Here is a 20,758-nt window from a genome sequence, read left to right on the forward strand (position 1 = left end):
TATTTCCGATAGAGCTTTACCTAAAATGTAATTTTTCTATCGAAAATGTTAATATAGGAAATATTCAATATAAGGCTAAGAAAAAACGCTACCGGAAATGTTAATATTTTTTAAACATTTCTGATAGAGCGTTACCTAAAATGTTATTTTTTTCTATCGGAAATATTCATTTTAGGTAGCGAAATTAACATTTCCGGTAAAAAAACATTTTAGGTAACGCTCTTTCGGAAATATTAAAAAAATATTAACATTTCCGATAGTGTATTTTCTTAATCTTATATTAGACTGCCGTACAGCAGAACTACCCATAATATATTGTCTAAAAGTTTTCAGTATTTTACATCTTAATCTTTTTTAATATTATTGTTCATCATTTTTTAAATTTGTTTATCTTTTCTTTTTCATCTATAGAATTATCGTTTATGTTTCTCACTAAAATTAAAAAGGATAAATCATTAAACACTACCATAAATTATATTTTTCCAATTAACAATAATATTAATTATTCGAGATTGAGTTTTGAATCATTGAAAACTACTGAATAACGATTTTGGAGAAAAATTATATGGAAAAAAACTGAGATAAGTGATTTATAATGGTTGTGATCATAGATGACGTGATGAAGAGAGTTCATATAATAATATTTAGAATTAAAGAGATGACGTGGCCTTCTTGGTTGGAATTAAAATTTATTAATAAAAATGATAAATTAAAAGGCGCCTTTCATTAATAATGTCTCAAAAAGTTTCGTTTGTACCTTTAATTTTAATATTTCTATTAGTGATTTCAAATTTTTCATTTCTATTTTTTAACATATCATATTTAATTTTTTTATAGAAATATATAATTATTTATAAGAATTTGATACGTATAATTATTTAATCCCTGTAATATAGATAACAACTACAATCAAATCCGAAATTGTCGACAGATGCCACCGACTCTGCTAATGACTCCAACAAGACGGAAAAAAACATAAATCATTTTCTATTCCAAGTTAAACACAATTTTATTTCAAATTTTCTAATTTTTTTTTTTATTTTGATTCTTGCACTTTTAATTTACTTTTAGAATTTTATAATATAATGATTAGGGGTGTAAATAAATAAAGTGTTCGGTGAACTGTTCGTAAACCGTTTGTATAACGTTCATTTATATTCGTTCGTTAAGTTAAATAAACAAGTATGTACAAAAATTTTATGTTTATTTAATAAACGAATGAACACGAACAGAGGTGTGTTTCGTTCGTTTATGTTCACGAACAAACTCGTTTATTTATGTTTATGAACAAGTTCGTTTACCCGGTTCTCTTTTTTCCTTTATTCTTTTAACATTTTAAATATTAGTGAAGGTAGAGACTAAATTGAACAGCATGATAAAAGTTCAAATTTAAATTGTGAATTTTAAGGAGTTTAAGCACTAATGGTGTAATTTTATCATTTTTCTTTATCTTGCAAATGATCGGATAAAACTAAGTTGAATATATAAATGAACGATAAATGAACAATAAATGAACATGTTACTGAACATATAAATGAACACATTCGCGAACAATAAATAAACGAACACGAGCACCTTCAAAAATAAATAAACGGACACAAACACAATATTAAAAATTTAAACGAACACGAACCAAACATAAACACTTTAAAAAATAAAAACGAATATGAATATAACATTATTCATTTAACATAAGTTCATTTACACCCTTAATAATGATAGCTCAAAAAACAGTATATTTTTTTTTTTGAAGGAAAGACTAATTATATCATTAGCCCAAATATAGCATCATCCGCAACAGTTTACCGAATACAAAGCAGGGAAATTAGACAACAATATGATTACATGTCTTATACTCATCACTTCACTCAAATGATTTAATTTATGAAAATTTTCTTTTTTATAATTTTCTTTTCTTTTAATTTAATCTTAAAATTAAAAAAAAATTGAACTAAAAACATCCACAAACCAAGGATGGATAAAGGAAAAATCTATTTTTATCTTCTAAAATTTTATAAATCTGTCCCTAAAATTTTATAAATCTGTCCCTAAAATTTTATAAATCTGTCACTTCTTAAAATTTTAAAAATTTAACTTCTTAATATAAAATTTTACGTTTAACGACTATTAATAATCATGATAGATGACAACTACCAACAATATTAACTTCTATTATAACATTACAATATATTTTTTAAATGATTTCTCATACACCTATGTTTCCTTAATTAATTTTGTATTTACAATTTATCTCAAAATTTTATCATATTAGAAAAGAAAAAGAAAGAAAGAAATATTATTATAATTATTATTATTTTGAATAGAAGAAAGGAAAATTAAAATAAGGAGGAAGTCTAAAGTGCGACAGTCCAATTTGAAGTTAAAAAATGACTTTGGAGTACAATTGAAAATGTGATAATAACTCATAATATTTTAAGTTGAACGTAACTTAAATTATTACATTCTTTTTAACATTTTCGGTTGAATCTAAAATATTATCTTCTTGATAACATTTTAAATTCAACCGAAAACATTAGTAAAAATATAACATTTTAAGTTACGCTCAACCTAAATTATTATAATTTTTTATCACATTTTCAATTGTACCTCAAAATTACTGTTTTTAATCTTAAATTAAACTAATGCACATCAAAATCACTCTAAAACAAGGCATAATGATAAAATTATTAATTAGAATAATTGTGGATAAATGAAAAAAAATGGGTATTATAAAAACCCACGGGCTATGGAGTCGGGGACGGTCACTAACATTTCCATATCCAACTTATTTTATTTTAGGGTAAATTAAATATTTAGTATATAAATTATTAATTTTATTCCATTTTAATATTTAATATTTAAATTTTAGTTTATTTTAAAATTATACATAATGTTTAGTTTAAAAATTTTATTTTTTTACCCTACCACTAAAAATTTAACGGAGTTATTGGCATGTCACCATATGATTATGCCACATAATTTTCGGAAAAGATAAAATTATCACGTCATCAATTCTATTAATTTTTTAACGAAGCGTACCAAATTGAAATGTGTACTAAAACGTATGTATTGTTTTAAAAATAGTTAAAGTTTGGATACCAAAATGAAACAAATGTAATAGTCTAGATACTAAACATGTACTTTACCCTTTATTTTTTTATTAAATGCAAAAAACAAAGAACCCTGTCTTCGTCTCTTTCTATCACTAGGGTTTTACCTCTGCCATTTTGTAAGTTCTCATAAATCTCTTTTCTTTTTATGTGTGGGGTTTTTATTGTGTGATTTTCTATTTTATCCATTTTCTCTCGTTAAGAAATGAGGTCCGAGTAGTTTTTTTTTGTTCATTTTTGCGATGTTCTTGAATATCTATTTCGTGGCAAACGTCAGATTCCTCTTCTGTTAGCTTATGTAAACGCAAGAAAATACCCATGATCATTTTTATTTATTTATATGATAATGAAAAGGGTTTTGCCTCCTATTTTCAAATTGCTAGCTTCTGTTATCGAGCCTGCAATTACTTATTTTTATGTTTGATTTCGTGTTAAATCTTTAAATGTTCTGATACCAGTGCTGGTTGGCCAACTTTTGTTTTCAAACTTCAATTTTCATTGTTTGATTCTTTTGTTTTACGTGCCCCTTTGATTATATCATAATGAGGATTCTATCCTGTTGTCATTTCCATTTTATTCTATACATTGTTGGGTGTTTTTATAGATATAAGTAGTTTGAGGGAAAATGTAATTCTTAATTCTAAGCTGAAGAAGAAAAAGGAAAATGCATAGAAAATTTCATTAGTGGAGGACATTGGGTATTAAATTGATCAAGGATTGCTCCATTAATTTTTCCGATATGGTTTTTAATTTTCTTTGTTCAAGATTTATTGGGCACTTGACTTGCCTATTAATTTGAATATTACTGTTTCATGCTTAAGGTTTACTTCCTTGACAGATTCCTTTGTCCGGTAACTGTAAGTTGCAGCTTGATATCATCATGGAGTTGAAGTACAAAGTCTGGTTCTTTCCTTAAAAAAAGATCATGGTTTATTATTTGGGGAAGGGTGTTGCTTTTTCCCCGTGCATCTTCTTAATTTAGTGCCTATTTCATTTCTAGTAGGATGTTTTCTCTAATTAAATATGGTATACTAATACTACCATGTAGCGGAAACATTAGTGAGGGATTGCTGTTTGTTGAAATCATATTGTACTGTTGTTTGTTGTTACTGATGATTAACAAACTGCTCTAAGAAGGGAAGTTGCCTGAGCATTGGGATTAAGTGTAGAAAGATTGCACTAGCTATACCTGTATCTATGCTTGAGTGTTCTTCCCTGCAGGGAGGACATTGGTTTTTATCGTAGTAATTAGTCAGTCTTATAAGTAAACTATACAATATCTTTTCCGAGTTTATAAAGTTGAAATTTAATTAATGAGTCTGCATGGTGTTTACAGGTTATGCAGTTAGTGGACTACTAATCATTATATTGTTCGTAGTCTCTGCACAGTGATGCTTATGTGTGTTTTAATATGATCGACTAGGGTACTTTGGATATATTCTTATTTACTTGAGCTTTTGCTACTCTGAACATCCAGTGGATTTATGCAGACTCATCTAGTTGATTCGTTCAATTTTCACATAGTTTGCTTATCTGATTTGAAGACAAAAATTGTTAGTTAGCGGAACACACATTCTTTCCATTTGATTGGTGATTATTACCTTTTTGTGCTCTTCATATATTGCTATTTGCTTGAAAATTTTAATTTTCTTTTGCATTTATGTTTGTCTTAGTGTTCTATTTTCCGATTGGGTGATGGACTATGTTCTGTTCATATGTTTTAATAAGATTTTTATTGAAATCTGGGCATACGTTGTCTGTTTGTTGGTAAATATATGTAGCTGTCACATAATTTTTGGTGAAATTATGTTTTATGTTCTTGCAACCGTTCCTACAAATTTCTTGCTTTTCATTTTTACTGTCTGGTGAGAAACTATAATTTGTTTTCTGACAATTTCATTGGATATATCATTTTTTATTTTTCTTCAGATATCCTAGTTTGAACAAAAAGGGTCCTTGAGTTTATTGGCTTCTTGCTGCAATGGGGGATGCAGAAAATGCCCTTCCACCTTCAAAGAAGAGGGCTGCTGGAAGAGAAATTTCTCGGGATAACCCTGGGCTCAATGATGAAGAAAATTATTCTGAACAAGAGACTGGAACGTTTAAGAGGGCTAATGAAGAAGTGTTGGCAAACAGGCGAATACTCAAAGTTCGCAGAAAGCAAACCTCTTCAACTGCCACACACAATCCATTTTCTGGGATTTGTTTAGTCCCCTCTTCTGGACAAACTGTTGCTCCTGCTGCACCTACTGCAGTCCATGAATCCGGCACAACCACCACTCAGGTTACAGTTGATGCACCAATTGCCTGTGAGAAAGAAGTTTCTGAAGATGGGGCAAATGATATTAACAAAACTGAAAAGAATGGAAATAATCATCAGTCAGAGAAAAAACCCGATGAAACAGAGGTTGTGCACGCAAGTGAGAATATTAAGCAGTTGGAAAGTAAAAAAGATGAGTGTGTTTCTGGTGCTGTTGCCGATAAGGAAAGTGCTGAGGATAAGAGCAATGATGTTGTAAAAGAAGAAACTCAAAAGGAGGCCAATGATGAAAATCCAACTGGAAGTGGTGAGGAGACCAAGGAAGAAGATAAGAAAGATGACAGGACTGCAAATACTGATAACAAAGATAATAGTGAAGATGCAGATTCAGCTGCAGAAGGTGCATCATTGAATTCATATCAACAGCTTTCTAGTGGCCATAATGCTTTCACAGGACTCGCTGGCACTGGATTTTCTACTACTTCATTTTCCTTTGGATCTACTACAAAGGATAGTGGTATGGGTTCTTTTGGATTTGGTCTTTCAACAAATGGGAACTCTTCCCTCTTCAACACATCAGGTACTTCAATTGTCCATAAGAGTGAGGGAACCGGTTTTCCTGCCATGCAGGAGGTTCTGGTTGAGACAGGAGAAGAGAATGAGAAAGTTGTATTCTCTGCTGATTCTGTACTGTTTGAATTCATAGATGGAGGTTGGAAAGAGCGTGGGAAGGGAGAACTTAAGGTGAATGTCTCAACAACTGGGGCTGAAAGAGCCAGGTTGCTCATGAGAGCTAGAGGAAATTATAGATTGATTCTAAATGCAAGTCTTTATCCTGATATGAAGCTGACAAGTATGGATAAAAGAGGTATCACTTTTACCTGCATGAATAGTAGTACCGGTGAAGAGAAAGAGGGGCTGTCCACATTCGCATTGAAGTTCAAGGATGCTTCCATAGTCGAAGAGTTCCGTGTTGCTGTAATGGCAAACAAGGGTAACAACACAACTGTTCTGAAGACACCCGAAAATTCCCCTAAAGCTACGGAAGCTTGAAAGGTATCTTCCTTTGGTCTGATCTATCATGAACTTGCCATTTGTAGTTGTCCTCTTTTGTAATGGAAGTATTGTTGCTTTGCCATGCTTTAATTGTTCCTCTGCTCTTATATGCATCAGAGTCCGAGTCAACCGAGACCAATCCAATCCGTTTTTGATTGTTATAGATCATGTATGTAGGAGAGTCAATAGAGAACAGTCCAATCTTCTATCTGTTGTTATGAACTATGTAGCTTGCGGCAGAATGTTTCAATCTTTTCTTTTTCATGGTGTCAACTGTGGAACTAAACTTCATGATCTGCTAAGCGATCAAGATATGCAATACTAACGTACTGTTTACAATGGATGTACCATTGATATGGGATGGATATGTGGAATTGCTGTGTCATATATTTTCATATTTGTAAGTGGGGATATATGCATGTATGAACATAATGATGCATGGTAGTATATTTATTTACTCACTGTAAATACTATATGTTTTGGATGTAATGAGGCAGAAGAAACGATTGAGTGGTTTAAACAGGTTTGAGATTACACAATTTCAAGCTTAGACACTATTTGATTGTGATTGGATGCGTTAACAATATATATGTATTTGAAAGTTATTAATCTATTGGCCTTATTACTGTTGATACGTCTTTAAGATAAAGGGTGACTAATCCTCTTTTAAAGGTTTGTTTCGAATAAATATTTATAAGTAGTACAAGGGAGTCACCATCAATCTTTATTAGGGGGTGATGGACTAACTCAGAAGTTTGTCATTTTAATAAAATTAAAATGAGAAATTATAGTTTACTTTATGAATTTGAGTTTTAATTTAATTATTGATCCTTAAAATTAAAAGAATAAATTCTTCTTATTAATAGTAAATAAAAAATAATTATAAATATAATAAATAGTAAAATGTATTCATATGGAAAGTAATTCATATATAATATAAGATATAAGCACTAAAATGAATAAATCATAAATGCAACATCTTAAATCGAAAAAGTGAAAATAAATAAATAAAACTATTACATACACGTGTTTTCACCCGAGATTATTTTTATTTTATACTATTAACATTTTTATACTTTTACTTATTATTATATACTATTATTACTATTTATTATTATTATTATCATCAGTATTTATTATTATATATTACTAATTATTATTATTATTGTTATATTAAGCATATATATATATATATATATATATATATGCAGAAATAAATGGGCTCTATTAATAAAATCTCATTTATTTTACAGATTTAATTCAACCCCAACAAGTCAACAGACCCAATACACAACCGCCCTCTTTTACAGATATGCTTATATCATCTGCAATATACACAGTTTCATCTCGTCTAAGGCAAAGATGAAGGACTTAACTAGTGAGTTTTGTGTTGATGATGTTTAACGGTGACACAAGTTAGATTTTTTTCCATATATTCGAACCACCAGATCGACGAGAGCAGGTCCGTCCCAAAATATATATAGTCATGTGTTATTTTCTTAAAATAAGACCTTTAAAATATTTTATAATGAGACAGAAATTGTAAAATATCAAAATTTAAGAAGATTGAATTTTTTTTATCCATTAAACACCATAAATTTGATAATTTTTTGGGGAAAATTGATTACAATTGAATTCTTGAAATAATAAAAGAAAAAATTAGAAGGTTTTTGTTGTTGTTAATTTTATCATAATTTTTTTTTTCTAAATTAAAAAGTATGTTGCCTCTAAATTTTGAGATCTTGTGACATATCACAAATTATACTTGTCGGAGTCGCACATGGTCTAAACCGGGACAAGTCAAAGCAAGGCTCTAAATGGTGTCGTCTACTCGTTGGGCTGCCCAAGAAATTCGCAGTTGCATATGGGAGTTTTGTAACTCGATCTATAGTCATTGGCCAGAAAAAAACAAGTAGACCTGGAGAAATTATAGGAAAAGGATGGGGTGATATTGGTTATTTTACCTTCAAACGTTCATCTCGACTGATTCCTTTCTATCATGAGGTGTTTTATGTTCGTCGTCCCAATTGTTAGTGATAATATTTAAATTGTAGTGATTATAAGAAACTTCCTCCTAATTTAGGTAGAGAGTTGCAGGCTCATATTTAGTGGTTAAAGATAAAGTTATAGATGACCAATAAGGTCTGATTAATGATGGTCGACAAGTCTGAAGAGGAAGAGAGCCCCTTCTGTCTAACGTGGGGATATATTTATAGGGACCCTTAGTATTGATGTTAGACATAAGGCCATAATTACTACTCATATACTGACAGGTTAAATAGATATGACATTCTAATGATAGATCTGACTCTAATAAATCACATAAATTTACGAAAGATAATATCAAAGATTGTTGTTGATCAGAAAATATGAATCTCCAGAGACTTTAGTTGACAGAGGAATAAAACGAAAATACAACTCGCGAGAAAGGAGGTATAACACAACTAAAAGATGAAGCTTTTCCACGTTTATCAACTACTGTGAATCTGATCTCCAAAACCTACTTCTTCGGCTTAAACATTGAAAGTCATGTGGGATTTTGTAGAGAGTATTGAGTGTACAAATTTTGTTCCTTTTTCGGATACTTTGTGAGTGCCTATGTCCAATCAAATATTCTATGCATATAGCTTTGATATTCTATTCTCTTACATTTTTTTTTTCTTTTACAAATTTAAATATTATCCGATTTCAAGCTTATGAAATACACAGAAAGGTGAAGAGTAATTTTGACGTGTCCAATCAAATATTCATCGTCTCTGTATAGTGAAAAAAATATTGGAGTTCAATTGACTCCCTCCCCTCCCCTCCCCTCCCCTCCCCTCCCCTCCCCTCCCCAAGAAAAGAAGAAGTAAGCTTAGCTCAACAAGTTGCGTGAAGCATAATAAAATGAAGCTCCACGGTTAAGATTTAGAAGCACATTTCACTTGGACGGCCAAAGCCTTCTTCCTTTCGGGACATGCATCATTTTTCTTGAATTCTTCAATGTGCAATGGGATCTTGCATCTTGATTTTTCCAAGCAAAACTGTTGAAAGAAACCCCCACAGAAACATTCCCAGTGTGACTAACATAAATACAAGAAACCTATAGAGAAGATATGGGATACATAGTACCTTTTCGACAACTTGCTTCGACACCGGAGACGTGCAATTTCCGAGCATGTAGTTCCCACAAGAACCGAAAGGATCACCGAAGCTGGCGAATTCGACGTCGACGATTAGTTTCTGGTTTGGACATGTGAGTTCAACTCTTGGATACAAGTCATTCTGCAAGGCTCGAAGTTGGCCTGCTTTGGTGTCGAATAACCTCACGGACGGTAGATGATATTCGGTTATATAACTGCATATTGTATCTCTGTCAGCAAGAAGTACCTCGACGTCTTTAGGATCGCCCTTCTCTTCGTCCAGTATAACAATGAGATTATTTTTTGGTTGAAGGTATGATCTTGGGATTAGGTACCTGATCAATTAGATTTTTGCAGAAATGAGTTGCAAATCTTTTTAGTTTTGATAAAAACATTTGTTTGCAGTTGTTGCATACTCGGATTGAGTCGGCTGCTTTAGAGGGGAGAGGTAAGACATCCAAAATCTCCCAATGTTTTGGCCATTGACCCAAACCATGCCTTTGGACATACCAGTCATCTGTACAGCAAGTTGATTGTTCCCTTCAGGTGCATCAAAATATCCCTATTCAACAACCAAGTTTCAGTTTTTGGGGCACAACATAACATACTCTGTGTTTTCAAGATATAAAGAGTTCCCCTGGAATTACCCTGAACCATGTTAGGCCTTCTGATACGTCGGCCTTAGTCCATTGTACCTTCTCTGACCCTTGTTCTGTGTATATTTGATGCTTTTCTCCATCAAGTCCAACCTGAAATTGTTTGACTATCTTCAGTGTAACTTGGGTAGAAAGTTACCATACCAAGTCTAAAAGTTGATTGGCTGATACCTGATGGCTCCAACCATTTAATGTTATGTCAAGTGTTCCAGTGTTCAAACCTAGGATAGTGATGGAACGAGGTCCGGCGTATCGTCTATGCATGTTGGCTCCACTATCCTTGATTAGTAAACGAAATCGATAATCAGTAGCTGTTGTAAATTTCAATTCATCCCCAAAAGTTTGTTTAAGTTGCTGCGAGCCTTACCGGAAGTCCTACTAAAAACCCCAAGAGAGCAATATGGTTAGGCCCTTCCTTGAAATTTACAGGTCTCTGGAAAACAAAGTCCTTCTCAACCTTGCTACCATGTGCAGTACCTAACATCGACACCGAGATTCAATACATGTTACAGATTCTCCACTCACACCTGAGTTTGAGTGACATGTAAGCTAACTATGAAAGCTGTAGTTACCTATGTATTTGCCATTTATATAGGCATGGAGTCCATGGCCAAAACTTGCAACCCTAAAAACCGGGAGGATACCTTTCTTCATCGGTATGTCACGACTATTCATTTCGATTCTGCAGCAAGAATTTCATTCCATCTCTGACAAATTAAGATGAAGTAAAATGTGTTTAGGTTTTTATAAGTTTTTATGAACTTACGTAGTTGTGTACCAAGCGTAGTCAGTTCGATCTTTTGTCAACTCAAAAAGCTCCCTTGGCTCCGGATTCACAGCTGCTGGTTCAGTAGGAAGGACTTCTTTGTACATCTCCCAGTCAAAGTTCTTGTTTGCATTTGCTGATCTCACAAAATTTCTCGAGTTATGTTGTGATGTGATCTATGCTTGACAATCAAGATTAAAGTTATTTACATTTAGTAGGGTGAAAAGGCGACAACTTTTAGTATTACTAGAAGTGGATGTATCAGGAAATTAGTTCACCATTTGAGTGTTGTAGACCTCGGTCTTGCAGTCGGGGAGGATGGTAATGGAGCGAGGCGGAAGGTCGTAATCCCGACCCCTGAAATTGAGAACTTGTGGCTTCTTGGTGTCATTGTTGGACAAGAAAGCTGCACAGATTCCAGTTCCAGGTTGCTCCCAGACATGAGCCTGCATTGCACAACAGCTTAACTCATTTTATCCATATCGAATTATCAGTCTATAAAGACGATTACCTCTTTGTCCGTACCCAACTTTACGAAAACATGGGAACCGGAAAATAGAGCTCTCTTGCACAACCTTATAGCCCAGTGAACGTCCTTGAGGTGACCCCATTTCGGTTCCCTTATTAGACCTGCAATATTCACATGATGTAAAAGGTAGTTGTATAGAGGATTCAAAAATATGGATCATCCGGTAAGAATTATTCGTAGTCCTACCGAACTCATCCAGAGGGGCTTCATCATAGTAGCGAGTTGTTATAAAAGAAGCGGCTGTTCTAGCATAATTCGTGCCACCGTGGTACTTGAAACACAAAAAACACCAGTGAGCTATGCCTGAATCGAGTGCCATTTCGATAAGAATTGAACTCAGACATGATATTCAAGTATCTTTCCAACCATATAGTAGTTGACCATAGTTCCACTTTTTGAGAAGAACCGAGCAGCCGAATATGCCAAATCCTCTGCTGATCTTTGAGACGGTGGATCTCCGAATACTCTAAACCTGAATCGTTAAAATTCAACATTAAACAGGGCCATGGCATCAGCGTAGGTAAAGGGAGAGTGAACGTGGTCAATAATCAAATACTTACTGTGCAGTCCAGTTCTCAGTCCACAGTGTAGGCTTGTTGGGACCATTTGGACCCATGAAAGTATCTCCACAGTGCCTTCCATTGCACGTATTGATCTGAAAAACAATGAACGTAACAGTATTTTCGATACAAACTGAGGTTTGTCATCTTTAGAGCAATCAAAATTAGTAACTTATGTGCTATTAACTTACGATCGGATCCGGTGCATCATTTTGCTTGCACATGATCCATGGGACTTTGACATCCAAGCTAAGGGCCATCTTTGCTGCCCACCGAATATAACTGTCTCCATGTTCTCTGTATGCTAATTGAATGGTTTTATATTCATTCTCAATCTGTGATAAGATAATAGGGCCTCCTTGTGGAGCAAACAACTTGGCTTGCTTCAGTTTGTCGACGATCATCGTGACAAACCTTTTCATGTGGTACTGCAAAAGAGTAAACCATTAATCTAGTGAAAGCCTATGTACAATGTTCATCCTAGATTGCTTGGAGAAGAAGACAGATTACCTTGAACGGTTCGTTATCGGAACGAAATACGATGTTTGGGACTTCTCTTAGCCAATATGGCAATCCTCTGAATGTTGAGAAAAAAATTAAATTAAAGCTGATAGAAGATTCAATGATTTAATAACAAATAGGAATGTTTACCCATGGTTCCACTCAGCCTGGATGAAGGGGCCAACTCTAAGGACTGCATACAGTTTATGTTGGTGAACCAACTGGATGAACTTAACCAAGTCATATCGTCCTTCAAAGTTGTACTTCCCCTGAACCGCCTCATGACCGTTCCAGAAAGTATACGTCTCGATCGCGTTCAGGCCTCCCTCTTTCGATTTTCGGAGGAGTTCGGGCCAGACCTGGACCAAATCCGAACAACAACAACAAATTAGTACTAACTGCACCAAATCAAATCAAAAAGTAACAGCTGCGTACTTCTGGTGTGCTGCGAGGGTAATGAATGGAGCCTGAAAAGAGAAGAGCCCTTTTGCCATTAATTTTCAAAGACCTTCCATCATACGTCACCTCCTTCGGTACATTACTTCCGGCCATATCGTCGACCTCTCCATCGCCATCGTCTTGGTTTTGAGCGATGCCGGAAGTAACCAGCAAAGTCAACAAAAGGGTTATCAAAAGTACACGACTTGGTTCCACTACTTCCACCATTCTACTTATATAAATTTTCACAACTTTTTTTTCCCAACTCAAAGAAACAAATGGAGGTAACTTAAAAAAACAAGTGACAAATGAGAAAGGCATGGACGAATGTGAGGCTGCGGATTCGTGTTACTGTTAAGACATGTTATTGTTATTTTTAACCTTTGAATGTCCGAGTCTTGTTGAGCGAGCATCAAGCATGTTTCTTTTTCTGTATACCAAATAGCTTGGTTAACTTCAAACCAATTGAATTGTTCCATTCAAATGTCCTTTTTATAACATTATTCTGTAACATAAAAGTAATATAAAATGTCATTAGAATTTGTGTACCTTAGATTTTTGGCATTATCAATGCATGTTATTCAATTTTTTTTAATAATATGAGATTATTATAAGGGTAATATTTAATCATTAACAATGCGGATGCTAACTAGTGGCGGAATTACATAGGGAGGATGGTGGATAGGCCCACCGCAACTTTTATGGTTAGGGATGGCATAGGTCAAATAGGGTTGGATTTCTAGTCAACCTGACCCAATTCGAAAATTATATATTCTCCATCTAAATCACACCCGATCGGAAAAATACACCTTCCACTTGACCCAAACCTGAACCAAATCCACCTTGACTTTTTTTTAGACAAAATCCGAATCGAACCGACCCGATCAGATCCAACCCAAAATAATACTTTTAATAAAAATATTATTATTATTCAATAAAATAGGAATTTAACTGAAAAAATAATATATAGAGGGGTATTATTACAATTATCCTTAAATATAAAGGTAAAATTATATGTTTTTCTCGTGTTGGTTTGGGTCATGTATTTTTCACCTTAAACCCAAACCCGACCCGATCCAAGCACAACATCTAAAAAACCCAAACCGATCTGGTCGAGTCTGGTCGAAACTCATCGGGTTCGAATCTCATGCTCATCCCTATTTATGGTTAATTATATTTTAAACTCTTAAAAGTTTTGAAACCATTAAAATTAAGTTCTGACATTCTAAAAATTTTTGGTTTAATTATTTTTTAAGATATTATTAGTTTTAAAGTTAAATGAAATTAAGTATTGCGTCAAACTTTTTTGTTTGATTACTTTTTAGGACATGACAATTTCAAAATTAGTGAAATTAAGCCTAAATCTTCTATATTTATGGTTTAATTATCTTTTAAAACCTTGTTAGTTTCAAAGATAAACAACTTGGCCCCTCCCATAATTTCATCCTAATTATGCCCTTGCCTGCAAACACAATTGCTCGAACCTAAAACGTCAAAAGAAATAATATTCACTTTAATCACTAAAGTCACTTAATGAGTTCATATGATATTCATGTTATTTCTCATGAGAAAGTTATATATTATATATTATGTTATTTGCATATTACCAAACTTATTAATATGATTTGGGACGGGTATATAAATTTATGTTAAGAGGTGCGGATTTAGAAACTTATATTAGAAATTAGGGATGTAAAATTACAAAATATCGGGAAGCACAAAATTAAATTATCAATAAAAAATATAAAAAAAATACTTAAATTATAAGATAATCTAAAATTTTCAGAGATGAAAGCGTACTTCCAACATCTCCTCAATCAATCCTTGACTATAACCCGTGTGTTTTTGTTATTTGTGTTATTATCAACGTTACAAATATGTTAAATTTTTTTGTAAGAGATATCTTATATGTTTTAGAGAGATATAAATTTTAAATAAATGTGTAATGTGATAAAATAGAGATTTAAATACAATATAGAATTAATTAAGAAAATATAAATATTTCTACAATGATTGATAAAATCGTCAAGGTGGATAATTTTAATGAAGTTATCAGCAGTAACGCATAATTTGGTTTCAATTTTGTTTATAATTTCAAGATTAAAATAAAATAAAATTAAAAAATAGAGATTAAAATAAAATTTTATAAAATTATTATAATAACATAAAATAGTAATTTTTGTGAAAGACATCTAAAATTATTTTAATGTTAATTTATAAAAAATATTTTAGTCCTCTATTTTTATTTCTTTATGATTTAATATTAAAATCTTAAAAAATAAAAGTAAACATAAAATTATTTATCAAAATTATTCTAGTATGTGGACGATTTTATCAAATTATTTATCTAATTAATTCTATATCTCCAAATCCCTATTTTTTAAAACATCAAATTTCTCTCTTAATTTTACCAAAAAATTGTTATGTTTGTGAAAAAAATAATTTTATAACATTTTAAATAAGGTGACTGGTCCTTTTTAAATTTCTTTTAATGTTATTTCCCTATATCTCTCCTTCAACACCAACAGCATGGCTCAACCGGGCTGCTTTACCAAAACTGAGTAGAAAACACAAGAAGGACAATGACGGGTGCATAAATTTATGTTATAAGGTATAAATTTAAAAAATTATATTATAAATGTAAGAGATACGACATTAGATAATACATATAAAATATAAGGAAAATACTTAAATATAAGAGGTTTGAAAATTTATGAAGGGTATGACCGTATCGCTCTATCCATCCCTGGTGAAGGGGTCAATGCAGAGAAATGGGATGGACCACTACACACTAAAAACAAGCATGGAAACAGGCGATGCTCCCTACAATCGGCTTGCTTTTTGCTGTGACTTGTTCATGTACTCTTGTCACCAGCGGCCCTCTCTCTCTATCTCTGTATCTCTTTTGTCTTTTGGAAACAAAAGCCCCTTAATAAATAGTTTACATATATATATAGTTTAAAGATTATATATGGTAAAATTAATGAGATAACGTTCTAGAAAAATTATATTTATTATTTTTTCAATTAGGATAGAATGAACTAGGGGTGAGCTTTCGATCGAGTCAATTGAGTCTAGTCGAAAAATTTTGAGTTATTCAAGTTGACGAGTTGTATTTTATAACTCGAACTTAACTTTAAAATCTTTCGAGTCGAGTCGAGTTTAAGAATTTCTAGTCGAGTTGTTCGAGTTTCCAAACAAATTTAATTGTAATTATTTATAGTATTATAGTACGGATTTATTTTAATTTTTCAATTTTCTCTAATGAAATAAGATATATATTTTTTTCATATTCTTTTTACATTACAATGTTATTTAGGGTCCGTTTGTTTTACTGAAAATATTTTTCAGAAAATGTTTTCCGTAAAATGAATTACATCTTTTGGAAAACATTTTCTAGAAAATGTTTTATGGTGTTTGGAAGATGTTGTGTAAACCATTTTTCACTAGTTGATAATTTTTTTAGAAATTATTTATTGCAAATATAAAATATAATAAATAATATTATTTATTATATAAACTTAATATTATTATTTTAAAAATATTAGAATAATATTTAATACTATTTATGTCAATATTATTATTAAAATATTATTTCTATAATTTTATGAATAAAAACATTAACTCTAGTGTATTCTATTAAAATAAAAATATGATAAATTATATTGAATATCTATAAAAATATTATATTATATTTTAAAATTATTAATAAATATATTTTAAGGAATTTTTATAATATTATTAGACTATTATATTAATATTAAATACACAAATAAAAGTATTCACTATTAATAATTCAAAAATATTATTTTTAAGAAATTAATAAATAATATAACTTTTATTAATAATTTATTATATATTATTAAAATGAGAATATAATAGTATCATATATTATTATAATATAATTGAGTATATTATTGTAATAATATTATTATTATATTATATTATTAAAAATATTAATAAATATATATTTTAAATATGTTAATAATTAATAATTTTATTAAAATATACTAAAATATCATATTAATATTTAATTTATAAAATATTATTATTTTGAGTATTTATGCTTTGAAGTGAAAAGTTTGAAAAATGACTTACGGAAAATTAAACCGCAAGTCATTTTCCAGAAAATGCATAGGAAATTATGTTGACCAGGAAAATGATTTACATTGACCAATCTGTTTTCCTCCAACTAAACACTGAAAAGTGAGAAAAACGTTTTTCGGAAAATGTTTTACGTGAAACAAAAGGACCCTTAATATATATAACATACAATCTAAAATTATAAAAATATATTTACAACATTATATTTCAAAGAAGGTCTTTTGAGGATAAAAGATTAATGAGAGTATAAAGGAGTCAAAGAATTGATGTAAAGAAAGACTTTGTAAATAATTGTAGTCAAAAGACTAAATTGAGTAAAATACAAAGTTAAAGGACTAAATTAAAACAAGAGATCCTATTTTTAGTAAAAACTAAGAATTGGAGTTACATATTTATTCTATAGTGGTATGGGAACATGTGGTTTAAATTTAGTAAAAAACGTACTTAAAATGAAAGATTAATTGGAGAAATACGAAAATTATACAAAATTGAGGACTAAATTAAAAAAATAGAAAATTTGATATCAAAAGTGGAATTGAAAGTATATATGTATTCTATGATGGTTTAGGAGCATGTGGTTCAAATTTGGTAAAAATTTGACTTAAAATTAAAAAGGAATTGAAGGAATAGAAATCAAGGACCAAATCGCAAATCTGTCAAAATACACATCCAAATTTTTTATTTTTTGAGTTACTCAAAATTTTAAAATTTCAACTGGACTAGAACTCAAAAATCGAATTGATAATTCGAGTTGATTTGAATAACTTGACTCGAATAACTCAAAATTTTAAAAAAAATTAACTTTTCAAATCGAGTCGAGTTTTGCTCACCGCTAGAATGAACAATGTAGAAAGAAAAAAACAATTGAATTACTTGACGTCTTTGAGTAGATGTTTGGAAGACAATGTCAAAAAAAAAATCATGTCTTCTAGATGTCTTCTCAAAAACGTAAAGTGATTTAATCATCTTTTCACTACACTATTCATTCCACTCTAGTCGAGAAAATAATTTTCCCAAACATCTCATTAATCATATTATCTAAAGAATTATATTGATTATATATATGGGTTAAATTATAAAAATATCCTTAAATTTAAGTCTCCAAATTTTTTTTATCAAAATAAATCTTTAGACTATAATTATAACAATTACATCGCTAAAATTAGAGAAATAATATAGGTAGATTTTTTTTTTTTGAAAAACAAGGGTGGTTGAAAATTATTTTGGGATCTAGGTCATTTGCTACAGTATACATAAAACTCGTCACGTGGATGTGACGAGTTCCATAAAATATATTAAAAAATTAAAACTCGTAACAAGACATGACAAGTTCTAATTTTTAATATATTTTATAAAATTCATCACGCAAACGTGACTAGTTCTACAAAAACTGTAGCAAATGATTTAAATTTTAAAATAAATTTAAAGGTACCTTATTTTTAATTAATTATTCCGTTTGCATTATCTGTCTAATTTTGCTAATTATATCTCTTTTTTGCTTTAAATAAATACATGACATATTAACAAAAGACATTTTTCTAACTAAAAAGATAATAAGACTTAAAATGGTTATGAATAACAATTTAAAGATTTATTTTAATTAAAAATAATTTAGAGATAATTTAAATATTTTCTTCATATCTCTCTCTATATATATTGGAGCAAAGGTCCTAAACTGTTAGCCATGTGGCAATTCTAAGAAAATAAAATATATGAGCCATTGGAAATGTTATTTTCATGAAACGAATATTAATATCACACCATACAGATTATACAGTACAGTGAGGAGCTGTACTATAATGAGAACACAACATATTAAGCAAACAAGTAGATATATTGTGTATAACACTAGAGGTGTTCAAAATTCGGTTTTAACCGAATTAGTTTGGTTAATTCAGTAGGATTAATTCGGTCGGAGAACGGTTAATGATTTTTTTTGAAATTCGGTTAACTGTTAATTTGGTTTGAAATTGGTTAATTAACCGAATTAACCATTAAATATTATATTAAGAGACTCAGCCGACCCAATCTATTTAAAACTCATTTTAAACCCAAATCAATATTAATTAATTAAAATAATCTCAAAACTAAATGCAAAATGCCTACGGGCTAGGGCTGAAACGGTGAAACCTAAACCTTTCAATCTCATCTCAGTGAACCTCTCAATCTTACGCATTTTTAGTTAACAAGCCGATTAACCCTGTCGATTGGCTTTTCTTCTCTCAGCATAGCTTTATGTAGTCATCTTGTTGTTTTATTCAGATCCAAATTTGTTAATATTTTCCTCATTAAACAAACTCTGGTATTTCTATATTTCTCAGCTTTTCGCTCTTTGGATAGCTTTAGTGTGTTGATTTTTTTTTTCTAATAGAGGTTTGGTTAGAGTCTTTTAGCTTTGTATATTGTCTACAATTAGCGTTAATATTTTTAATTTAATCCACAAGATTCAGAGTCCACACCTTAAAATAAAATTATGATTTCATTTTACAGTGAAGGCTTTGTTCTTTGAATACTTTTGGATCTCGATAGCTATGTTTAGAAATTAGAACTAAAAGTTAAATCTCTTTGTTTTTGTTTTCTTGGTTGGTTTTGTTTATATGCATTTAATACTTTTTTTTTGTCTTTGGGTATAGTTATTATGTTAAACTACCAGTTAAATCTGATGACGACTACTTAGAGTTAGAAGTAGAACCCTCCCCAATCCAGAGCCATGGTTCCCTTACCAAATCGATGTGTTAAACTACCATCTAAATCTGATGATGGCTACTTAGAGTTAGAAGTAGAACCCTCCCCAATCCAGAGCCATGGTTCCTGTAACATCCCAAAAACCAGGTTAGTAACTAAATTGTAAGATTTTGAAATTCATGTTTAATTTAGAAAAATTGAAAAGTTAGAGCTTTATCTGAAAAATTGTTGTGTAGGAGTGAGTAGCAAAGAAAGGAAGTTAGAAGGGCATATTGGTCATTATATCAGAAAAATAATTAAAATCCCCTTTATGGTTATTTTATATAACACGTGGAAGAGAGAAAGGAAAATATCAGAGAAATCTAGACCACTCTTCATTCTTCTTCCTCCTCTCAATGCTCATCCATAGCTAAGGTGAATTTTTATCTTAGTTGGTTATTTCTTGAAAGTTATGAATGATTTTTATTGTTGGAGCATTAGGATAGATTATGGAAACCTAAAGGATGTAGAAACTAAAAGAATAGAAAGTTATGAAGGATTGAATATAAGAGATTTCTAAGTGAAAATGGTGAGAAAGAGATAGTAAGTGAATTTGGGCATAAATTTGACTTGTCATAAGTTGGAATAAGAATTCTAAAGTATTAGAAATGAGTTTAGAACATGTTGAAAATTTAGTAAAATTCTTAGTTTCAAGAGTTATGATGAGATATTGAAGATGCTGATGTGTTATAGTGATCAAAGATGATTTAAGTGAGTATAGTTGAGTTTTATGGCATGAAATGAGTTATAAAAGTGGAATTTAGGAGAAGTATGGGTAATTTTCAGGTTGAAGGAGTATATTCTGGGTTAGTGGTATCGATATTGGATGAGCAGTACCGATACTACAAGGCAATAATCGGTGAAAATTATGTGTAGGGTATCGATACTGCATGAACAATATCGATACTATAAGGCAAAAGTTGGCAAATTCT

General features: G+C 31.0%; 2 protein-coding genes across 3 annotated transcripts; one reads left to right on the top strand and one right to left on the bottom strand.

The window, feature by feature from the left end:
* Nucleotides 1-5,039: 5,039 nt before the first annotated feature.
* On the top strand, nucleotides 5,040-6,800 carry LOC120190778 (nuclear pore complex protein NUP50A-like). 2 transcript variants are annotated; one of them, XM_039193833.1, is made up of 2 exons: nucleotides 5,040-6,426; nucleotides 6,541-6,800. In XM_039193833.1, the coding sequence occupies exon 1, from the start codon at nucleotides 5,092-5,094 to the stop codon at nucleotides 6,421-6,423; it is 1,332 nt and encodes a 443-aa protein (XP_039049764.1). In that variant the 5' UTR covers nucleotides 5,040-5,091; the 3' UTR covers nucleotides 6,424-6,426; nucleotides 6,541-6,800. The 2 variants fall into 2 exon arrangements, with proteins under 2 accessions (XP_039049764.1, XP_039049763.1); XM_039193832.1 differs by having other exon boundaries at nucleotides 6,544-6,800.
* A 2,526-nt stretch (nucleotides 6,801-9,326) lies between these two features.
* LOC120190088 (beta-galactosidase 13-like) lies at nucleotides 9,327-13,253 on the bottom strand. The gene is made up of 17 exons (XM_039193217.1): nucleotides 12,996-13,253; nucleotides 12,711-12,919; nucleotides 12,570-12,636; nucleotides 12,251-12,487; nucleotides 12,060-12,154; nucleotides 11,866-11,971; nucleotides 11,686-11,770; nucleotides 11,482-11,600; nucleotides 11,249-11,416; nucleotides 10,971-11,146; nucleotides 10,777-10,886; nucleotides 10,572-10,681; nucleotides 10,376-10,483; nucleotides 10,196-10,297; nucleotides 9,965-10,110; nucleotides 9,538-9,883; nucleotides 9,327-9,449 (listed from the first exon to the last, which is right to left on the bottom strand). Exons 1-17 carry the CDS (start codon nucleotides 13,224-13,226, stop codon nucleotides 9,327-9,329), a joined length of 2,538 nt encoding a protein of 845 aa, XP_039049148.1. The 5' UTR covers nucleotides 13,227-13,253.
* Between the last annotated feature and the right edge of the window lie 7,505 nt (nucleotides 13,254-20,758).

This window comes from Hibiscus syriacus, unplaced genomic scaffold (genome assembly GCF_006381635.1).
Source record: "Hibiscus syriacus cultivar Baekdansim isolate YM2019G1 unplaced genomic scaffold, ASM638163v2 tig00116962_pilon, whole genome shotgun sequence".
NCBI lineage: Eukaryota > Viridiplantae > Streptophyta > Magnoliopsida > Malvales > Malvaceae > Hibiscus > Hibiscus syriacus.